General features: G+C 42.8%; 1 protein-coding gene across 1 annotated transcript; it reads right to left on the reverse strand.

The window, feature by feature from the left end:
- Positions 1-2,333: 2,333 nt before the first annotated feature.
- On the reverse strand, positions 2,334-4,881 carry LOC126529088 (thioredoxin, mitochondrial-like). Its single transcript, XM_050176688.3, has 3 exons — positions 4,672-4,881; positions 4,199-4,322; positions 2,334-2,528 (listed from the first exon to the last, which is right to left on the reverse strand). The coding sequence occupies exons 1-3, from the start codon at positions 4,860-4,862 to the stop codon at positions 2,412-2,414; spliced, it is 432 nt and encodes a 143-aa protein (XP_050032645.1). The 5' UTR covers positions 4,863-4,881; the 3' UTR covers positions 2,334-2,411.
- Positions 4,882-10,600: the final 5,719 nt, after the last annotated feature.

The following is a 10,600-nucleotide window of genomic DNA, read 5'->3' on the forward strand; positions in this document are numbered from 1 at the left end:
ATTCTCAGACGATCACTTTTCGGGGATACGATCGCTTTCACTAGACTTTGCGTCACTTGGCATCAGACGCGTCGGCGCCTATGGACAACAGTGGTCCTGCTGCCACTGTGGTGTGTGCTCTTGGCACTGAGTCACCCGAAATCTTGCAAAAGCGATCATGTGCCCAAAAGTGATCATCCGAGAATACCGCTCCAAGGTTTTCCTCATCTCGGCGAGCTGGGAATGTATCAACATGGTTCTACCATGCTGCGTGTCAAGGAACATTCACAATACTGATAATCATACTAGTACCTAGCACATACGGTTGCATCATCATCAATTATTTCTTTTCTTTGGCTCTAATATGCAGTTGACAGGGTAAAGCATACAAAGGAGTCCAGCTATGCGACTGCTGCATAGAAGTTTTTAAACAATTTTACACTTTGCCGTTGACAGTGTGGCATTTCTCCATAGTTGCAGCTTCGCTTATTCTTTGTGTCGGGTAACGAAATGTGGTGCAGAAGGGACAGTTGGTGTTGCCGTGTTAACAGAACGAAGCTACAAAAGAAGCAATGCAGTTTCTTAATTGTAGCCTCACGGTAAACTCAGGCGAATGCCAACTTGCTCATTCGTGAACCTTCTTCCATTCCTGGATGTCCATGTCACTCACTTGATTGACTTTCACTGTGTGCATATTACAGGTGCTCTCCTTTCTTTGTCACTGAAATCCGAACTGTTGTTTCCTGTCACACATCTGTTGCTATGACAGACTTTTGTAACGTGGCTTTTAATTTAATTCGTACTTACTCAGACTAAGGTGAAAAATTTTTTGTCAAAAGTACAGAGACCAGCGCTTTTTCCTTCTCCTCATGGAAAAAAAGAAAAAAGAATTCACAGCGAGATAAAATTTTATGCTCCAGATCGTTCAGTACACCTTACACTGTTACTTGCCCTAGTTTGGCGAGAAAAAAAAAATATGTGGATTTGCCTACCCCCAATTTTGCGAGATCAGTTTCTTTTAGTCACTGGTGTTGCGATGCAAACACGAAGCGAGGTGCAGACAAAGGTAAATTTTCATTTCTTTTTTTTTTTTTTGACAAGCCAGGCAAGCATCAGTGTCAACTGTTATGCTGAACAATCCAGACCATAAGTGCAATGTTGATGCTTGCCAAGTTTGTGCGAGAGCAAAATTTTTATGACGTGAAGGGAAGAGTGCAGGTCTCTGTACAGCGTTTGCAATGGGAGTGCGTATGCTTCATAAATTAATTGTCTGTGAAATTTGCGACATGCGCAGAGGCCGTAATAAATCTCAGAGGCCGTAATAAATTGTTTCATGCTAAGCACACTAGGGGGAAATTTGGCGCTTATGTCTGCACGTGCTGCATTTTACCTAGCATGGGATTGGTGGGTAGTAGATGGGATTTGCCCAACATTTGTCCTTCTAGCTTCGAACAACCAATTTGAACAACCAATGCCTATATTTAATCAAGCCAAAGTTGTCATACGTCAATGCTTAGCCTCGTTTAGCATCTCATTTCTACTGTCGCACAGATTTAAGCATCTTACAAATGAAATGTTCAGAATTGGAACATCAGTAGTAATCGTTCGTGATGATTGTGGCTGTCCAAATGTCGTGTAGATCTAGGGACAAGCATGCTCGTAAGTGTCGAGACTAACTTGCACGCTAGGAATTGCATGACACAACGAATTGCAAATATAGAACACTGAAGGAAAAGAAACTTTACGTGGTTAGCACACAGTCCAGCCCAACCACATGGAACAAAGAAAGCTACAGCGTACTTGCTCAACAAAGCCACCCCAAGCTTTAGAAAAATCCATATACTCCCGATTACTCTTACAATAGCTGACATATTGCATTGCCAAAGAACATGCTAGAAATTGCATGATAAAATGTGCTACGAATGTAAACACTGAACAAAGGGAACTTCATGTGGCCAGCACATAACAGCCAAATCACATGGAACAAAAGAAGCCACAGTGCGCCTTCTCGATGAAGCCATGCCACGCTTTAGAAAAACCCATATACTATCCATTAGTCTCACGGCGGTTGAAACTGCAGTGCCAAATTTCTCTGTGGATTTTAATCGTGGTACAAGGTTGTACGGCGTAAACATGAAAATTCTATAGTTGTACTCGCAACAGTATTATTTACACTGTGTTCTCCTTGTGTGTAAAAAAAAAATGCCAACAGCGTTTACGTTTCGCTCCAAATGTGACACCTCCAATTCTGAATGTTGTACTCGGTATTGTCGGCTCCAAAATAAATCATTCTGTGATGTAATCTCTGTCTCTGTCAAAAATCCACATGGAGGGGTTTATTTTGCAACGCAGTATTCCAACCTTGTAGAAGGGGACTTTATTTACAACACTTAACGAGAACAAACTATGGCGATGAATTGCGGAAAACTGCATCACGCCCCGATGGCCTTGTCAAGAAAGCTATCGATCTGGTCCTGGTCCTTGAGACCCAAGAAACGGTCCGTCACTTCGCCGTCCTTGAACATTATCACGGCTGGGACGGCTTCAACCTGGAAAGACATGAGATGCGTGCAACTGCATACCTGCCAAACTGTGAACCTTAAATTTTTTTTTATCTCGTGGACACATTGCTGGGAGGGAGGGCTGGGGGGAATAGCATGCTTTCTTTTTTTTTAGTTTGTCCAGAGCGCAAACCTTTTGTGGGGTACATACGCACTTTATTAAGGATGATTTATCTTTAGACACGGCAAACGTACAAGCAACGCACTGTCTTTATATTGCGGCAACATTGCTTTTGTAGATTCCGCCTGCTTCATCAACTCATCTGAATATAAGCCTGCACGAAGCAGGTACCCCCTATGGTGCCCTTTCTCAATCGGAAGACTTCCATGGGTATTGTCGGAGACCTAAGAGCAAAACTTTTTTGCGTAGAGAATGGTTTTTTAACACCTTATGAAACGTTTGTAAAATCATGGAACAAGACCAAATTCATAAATCTTACGAAAATTTCAGGAGAGCTGGCAGCCACACAAGTGCCACTGGTCCTTCCTTATAGCAAATCCCCGATGATTTAAACTCCCAAGCTCGAGCTGTACTAGTCTTCGCAGTTTTTGCACAAAGCCGCAGCCAACCGTAGCCGACTTGTCTAAGCCACGGTTTCCTTGCTTGCTGAAAACTAGCCACGGTTATCGATCTATCTCCTCTAGGCGAGAAAAGCAGTAAAATGTTCCAAGGTTGTTGTAGTGGTGTGCAGGTACAGGCCGAAATTTATTGACCTAGCGGACCTCCCAAAGCACTATCAGTAATGCGGTAGTGGCTGGCTCCAGATTTTCGCAGCCTGGGATTGTCTAATGCAGACTTGCATGCAGGTATAAGAGTGTTTTTATGTTGCGCCTCCATCGAGACGCATCCACCGGAGCAGAGGATCGGACTAGCGACATTGTGCTCAGTGAAAGAACACCGCAGCTGCTGAGCCACCGCGTCAGATTCTACAGCTCTTGTTCTGTCTGTTAAAGCTCCTACATAAAATAACATGGGACAGGTGAAATCGCTCTTTTGTTCACAGAAACCAATGCACTGATCTGATGAGGTTTGTTGCATTTCAAATGAAATGTTAAAATCTAACGACCGTAGGGACTTCCAAGCCTTTTATTTGGGCCAACCATTTTTTATGATAAATGTTGAATACTGCAAAGTTTTTAAAATCTAAAACGTCAAGTTTACAACTCCGTATCGCGGCAATCGAGAATGATGTATATTGCGTAAAGTGAACCTGTTGGGATATCTAGAGGAGCCAAAATTGAAACCATTAATTTGCGAGTAGGACTTTTGCAAAAACTCTTGCAGGACCTTTGAGACAATTTAGCGTATGCTGTAAACAAGTACACCCTTTTTGTCCACTTTACACGCTCTAATAGAAGCAGTTAACAGGTTTTCCATGTCTTTTTTAATGCAGAGGTACAGATTTGTAAACTATCCGTCTCGAACTTTCTCGAAAATTAACAATTTTGTCAATCTTTGAAAACCTCCGATGCTCCAAATTAAAATTCTGCTTCCTAGTGTCGGCAGGATTCCCCTTTCTCAATTATATGCCACTAAATTCGATTCAAATCGGCTGAGCGGTATTTGAATAGGGAAACAGAAGTTCACCCCGCAGTAATGTTTCCTCATAAGGTATTCATCTTATAAGGAGTCCAGCTGTAACGGTTATTTCACGCACCTCGTACTGAAAGGCAAGGTCAGCCTGGTCGTCGATGTCCACTTTGGCGAGGTCCAGCTTGTCGCCCCTCGCGTCCACCGCAGCCTCCAAGCGAGGGGTCAGCATCTTGCAGGGCCCACACCAGCTGCAACGTGCAAAATTCGCACGAAAGAACGCAACCATCAGCTCACCGTTCAGAGGGAACCATAGTTTCACGTTAGCTTCGAGTATTGCATCACGACCCTCCCGAACGCGTACGAACATACGTACGAAGGACGTAGCTGTTATACGATAAGATAGATCCCTCATCCCTATAGTTCTCCCTATAATTCAGTACGCCACCATCAAACAACTTCTGGTAGTTAACGGAATGCTAACCAAGCGCAAAAACCAGACGCCGATCTACTGTATGGGCTCAGGTGCTCGGCTAAACCATCAGTTAAGGCGGCCACCACGGCCGTGACCACGAGATCGCAAAGGGTGCTGTTTCTTACTTAGCGCGGAAGTTGACGACAACCGGTTTCTTGCTCTCTAGCACTTTAGACTTGAAGTCCTCCTTGTCTTGAATGGAGAATTGCGCTCTCGAAGCTTGTGCTGTAGAAATGCATCTCGCGGAGATAAGTCCGGATTGTCGGCACAGACTCAACGATGCTCGGACAAGCGCCATGATTGTTCGTCTGCTCATTGATTCCAGACTTTGCAGACGACGTAGCGGAGAATCCCCTACGGGGCCAAATGTTTTGAATAAACGTTATCACTTTGATTTTTCACGTCTGTAAACCTGATCATAAATTTTACCGCAGCAGCTAAAATTAAAACGTCGCGCATAAGTTTGGTAAAAACGACAAATTTTCAGTTTTATCACGTACCATCATTTCGCGCATGCGCAGAAACTGCAGGATATTGCCAAGATTACCGCTGAGAACGCTTTCGATGCCGTTCTTTTCGCTCATTGTTGTTACGGGCATTACAGGAACGAGGCTTGTCGGCAAACAACGTCGTGCGACGTCGTGTAACAAGCGCATGAATTAGCGGGCTGTCCGAGTTTTGCTTCGCGATCATTGCTGATTCTTCGTTGCGCAGGCCCGGAACTCATTCAGCAGGGTGGTTTCGATTTCGATTCCCCCGAAGGCCCGATTCATGTTCAGAGCAAGTGGATATATATATATATATATATACATACGCGCTCCGGCCGAGTCTGCGCACGGCCGGAGTAGATTAACAGGCCTATAACAGAAAGAGTTCACTCATCTTATACTCATTTGCATGCAGTGCTTGTCATGACTATATAGCTGGTAAAAACTAGCTAACCCTGCATACATGCAAGCTCACACAACTATATGAATTTCTTATTGAGCTCTTGCTAATTTTAGGTCACGTTCGCATTCTGCACACTATTTTACCACACAAAAAGGAATGACCAATTTGTACTAATGCAAGCATACCCCTAGAAAAAAAAGAAGGGTATTTCCACGAATTCAATGAAAAACTGCAACAATTTTAGCCCTTTTATTTCTTATCAAAGAATACATGCATGCTTTCAACTAGCATTTTAAACTTGCTAGCTGATATATACTGTTTTTTTTTTATATTTAACTGTGAGCTTAATGATTTTTCTTATTGCTTCAAGCAGATCTTATTATTTGACATCATGTGTACAGATCTTGTCTTGTCTAACATACTCTTGCAGCTCAAACGACCCTACACACCATTTGCATTTTAACCTTAGCCTTTTCAACTATTTTACTGTGTGCCAAGGCTGTTCTATTTGAACCTTTAATGTTTGGTACATGATAGCCTAAGTCGCTTAATAATTATGCATCGTAGTACCGCAACTAACTTATTAACTAACACAGGGTTCCAACTGTGACCTGACTGAGCCTATAGATCTGCCCCCACATTCTCAACGGTTCCTCTGCTCGACACTCTACCAGGACTTCAGAAAGTGGAGGGCAGAGACTGACTAGAATTTGACACCGCGTCTCTGTGGCACACCTGAGCTGTGATGTCATAACCAGTTCGCCTTACGCCTTATATCTGGGCCCGTGGAGGGGAGAGACAGGAAGACACGTCAGGTTAAGGGCCATAAAATCTGGAACGAGTCGAAACAGACGTCAAGCTAATGGCGTATTCCAACTGATACATCAGTTAATTTCATGCACAATAACGACAAATGGTGACGGGGACGTGGAGTCTGCACATGCCTCCACATCCCAAGATACTGAGAGCTTAAAATATATCTTTAAAAGCAACGGATATTTACCCTGACTCTTTACTTTCTTGTGTGCTTTCCACGTGCATTTGTGTATGTGCCACATCCAGAAATAAAAGCGTGTTTGACTTTTCAACGACACTGTATGCGTGTGCTTGTTTCTGTGTCCTGTACATGCCACACTACTACAGTAAGATCTCCTTTCTGCCAAGATGCACCGACCATCCCAATGGAGCATGGTAATGTTTACAGGATTATAAACATAGTCGCATTAGTCTTACAGAAAATGTAGTCATGGTATGTTTTGTATACCCGACAGACACACACGGAGTAATAAATAGTCTAACAAACAAGCGGTTGCATTGGCTCACATATTAGAAAGAGGGCAATTAGGGCGTACTTTAACCATTTATAGCAGCATTCGCAGCAGTCGACAACTTTCCCAACAATTTTACAATGTTGCGACTTTGTCCATACAGCGGCATCACACATTGGCTTTAAATCTTCGTTGTTTCTTCGGGTCAAAACTGCAGGAAGTTGTACAATTTTGTGCCCTTATAGAGCTTGCGTGGTGGTCATTAAGAGCCTCTATATATGTCCACTGCGAGACAATGGCCTCCCTAAGTGATCACCTATAACCCCCGTCTTTCATCAGCCAACTACAACCTAAATGTCTGCAAATTTCCTCATTTCGTCCCACACTCTAGTCCTCTGCTGTGATCAAATGTTCTTCCCATTGCCTTGGCACCCATTATGATTATACCCTAACAGGCAACCTGGTATCCGCACATCACGAGATCTGTTCAACCCTGCTTCCTCTTAACCTCAACTAAAATACTACCAGCTACAGCCATTTGCTCAACAATCAGTGTATTGCCATCTTCCGTACTGTCGCCTGTTGTGCAGTCCTCAGCTAGATCTCAAGCAATTCCTTTGTTATCCCTATGGCATAATGCCTCTCCATTTTTGCACAGGATGTGTTTATAGTTAATTCATTCAAGGATCAGCTGGTTTGGCTTTAGCTTGACATTTTTCTGTCATAATCATGTGATTGATTGATTTTGGTTGATTAATTTAATAATTATATTATTAATTTCTTGTTTTCAAGGCACGGACTAAGGCACGCATGCCTGACAAAGCTCGCACACCCCACATACAGTTCAGACAACACTCAACACATGTTTTTGTTTATTACAATACTGTTCTACTCAAACAAGCTTTGAAAATGAAAAAAGACAATCTAACCATGCGTATTCAAAATTTAGATGTATAGAATTCCTACACACCAGTAACAAAAGACAGTGCACTGGTTATTATGAAGGCGCACTTTATATGATGATAAAAAATCTGCATAAATTATTTTTTTTTTTAAGTAATGAGGTTTTACGTGCCAAAACCACTTTCCGATTATGAGGCATGCCATAGTGGAGGACTCCGGAAATTTCGACCACCTGGGGTTCTTGAATGTGCACTTAAATCTAAGCACACGGGTGTTATCGCATTTCGCCCTCATCGAAATGCGGCAACTGTGGCCGGGACATAGATTCTTCATATACTACTAAATAATAATGCAATGTAATGGAGCAGGACGACACTATTATGTAAAAAGGTGCACTTATTACAGATCCATCATTCAAAATAACATCATTCCAACTACTGAAAAATTGTGTATAGTAATGTTCTATCGAAAGTAGCGATTTATTTTGTTTTTTGAATATTTGGATGCTTTGGCGAGAAAAATTTTTGTTTTCCATAGTTCATTGATTGATTTAGGTGTGTGCAGAAGTACTGTAAATGACTGAAAGATCTCAGAGTGGGTGTGTGGCCACTACGAGACCTTTCCATTATTATGCTGGAATGCCCTTATACCGGCAGTGGCGGCGTATCAACTTGAGCACCATGCCTCCCTTCCCCTCCGAAATTGCTGTGACCAAAAGTATGTCACCTGCCCAGCCCCCCTCCCCCATACCCCGAATACTCATGCCTTCACATGGAAGATGGGAGAAAGAGAGGAAAATTGCTTCAGTGGGCCCTGCAGAACGGCTCGTGAGCAAGTCTGAAGGTGAAGTTTATTCATATGCAGAACATAGGTACATAAATGTAATATATACAGACGAGGGTCCCAAAGTATTATTACTGAAAACGGTTAGTAACTACAACAGAATTGTAAAATTGTTGACAGCATAACAGTGGATATATAGCATAATAGCCTATTAGTTGCGATAAAAGCAAATGATGATAACGAAAGAAAACCCAACAAACAATGCTCTAATCGATGTAGGGTAACAGAAATAACAACGGAAGTTACAAAAATTGTACAATTTTTAAAGGCAGAAGAGGAAAAAAGAAAGAATGATCAAAGAGAAAAAGAAATGTGGCGCAATGAGAACACTGCAAAAAAAGAAAGAACAGGTGATACTTATTAGTTAGGTGACTATGAAAATACAAATAGTTATTAGGAAACATTATCAGAGGTTAGCAGAAAATCTTTTAGCGAAGCTCTTAAACGCTGAAATGTAGGTAGTATATTAAGTGAAGCAGGAAAGCGATTCTAAAGTGTAATGGTAGCGAATCTAGGTCAGAGACCATGACATCTAAATGTTCAAGAATGACCAATTTGAGATACCTATCCAAGATAGGCATGCATGTACTATAGTTTTTTTTTTTTTAAGTTTGAAATTGGAAAACTTGACAGACCTTTAAAAATTATGGGGTTTTACGTGCCAAAACCACTTTATGATCATGAGGCACGCCGTAGTGGGGGGACTCCGGAAATTTCGACCACCCGGGGTTCTTTAGGGTGCACTTAAATCTAAGTGCACGGGTGTTTTCACATTTTGCCCCCATCGAAATGCAGCCGCCGTGGCCAGGATTCGATCCCGCGACCTTGTGCTCAGCAGCCCAACGCCACAGCCACCGAGCAACTAGTACGGCGGGTTTGACAGAACTTTCTCTCACAATTAAACCGACAGCCGTGGAGGTTTGCCAGGATGTTTTGCATGGATTGCAATACATACATGAGTGGACAAGGTGTGCCCTTGAAGATTTACATGGCAAGTTGGTACAGGCAAGGAAAATTGGCAAGAAGCATTGGAGAAGGGGAAGGGGTGGAAGTGATGATGCACATCTTGAGGGGGCTGAAGCCCAGGTTCCTCCTCTAGATTCGTCAGTAGTGAAGGCTTACAGTTTCTCCAAGCGCAGTTAAATATGTGGCGCGCACGGTGCTTTGTCTCAATGGCAGCAAGGTGAATATGGTATTCCAAAGTAGAGTGCAATTTTTTTTTTTTTTTTTAGGAAGAGGAATGAAAGGTGCTACTGCTGCATGGAAAGAAATATACTTCTGTTCACTTTGTGCAGTATTTGTCTGGCTTTAGTTGAGCATGGCATTTTAATTAATGTGCATGCGATAGAGAGCCCGAGAAATTTTGAGATTTTAGGTTAATTTTTAATTTTGAACTCTTTGAAGTGAACCCAAAATCTCAATATACTAGAGCACCTCAGAATTTTGCCCTCGATTAAATGCATCATAATGAGTATATTATAAAAGAGAAAATAAGAAGGCAAGCAACACGCTTTAATTCTTCAGTTTTAATGCACTGTGCTGATTTGCACAGGTTGCACCGCCAGACATCCGCAACAAGCCGGTCGTGTCCGCAACTGACGAAATGACTAGGGAATAATTAGACCTCCTAGGTACTTTAGGGCAAATTTCTCCCCAGAGGCCTCGGGCTACGTATGCGAATGAATCACGTGGATCGTCCACGTGGTTTTGCATAGTATTCGCGGTTTGTTTTGCTGCGACATTTTTGCCAAAAAAGCGCGCGCCTTCAAACAAACAACGCAAATTTCTCGCTTCCCTGACGTACACTGCCGAACCTAGACGCGTTGCTTGACTCGGCGGACTTGGCGTACGACGATGAATGCCACACAACTTATATCGCTGCCTAATGTTTGTGATACCGCATCGAGCCGTGCATTTTTTTTCCCCTTTTCGCTTGAATGCGGAAGAGCGCGTATGATAACACCTGCATTGTGAGATCACGAATAAAGTTTCGGTGCGACTGAATTTGTAAACTTGTGACGTGGCGCTGCTTACGTCCGTGTCGGGACGAATTACTACAGGACGTCACGTGCACGGCGTCGCAAACTAGTTCGCTAAAAAGTTTCCGGGACCCATTTTCGCACGTGGTCAAGTCGGGTGCTCTGCTGTG

Source organism: Dermacentor andersoni, chromosome 8 (genome assembly GCF_023375885.2).
Source record: "Dermacentor andersoni chromosome 8, qqDerAnde1_hic_scaffold, whole genome shotgun sequence".
NCBI classification, from domain to species: Eukaryota; Metazoa; Arthropoda; class Arachnida; order Ixodida; family Ixodidae; genus Dermacentor; species Dermacentor andersoni.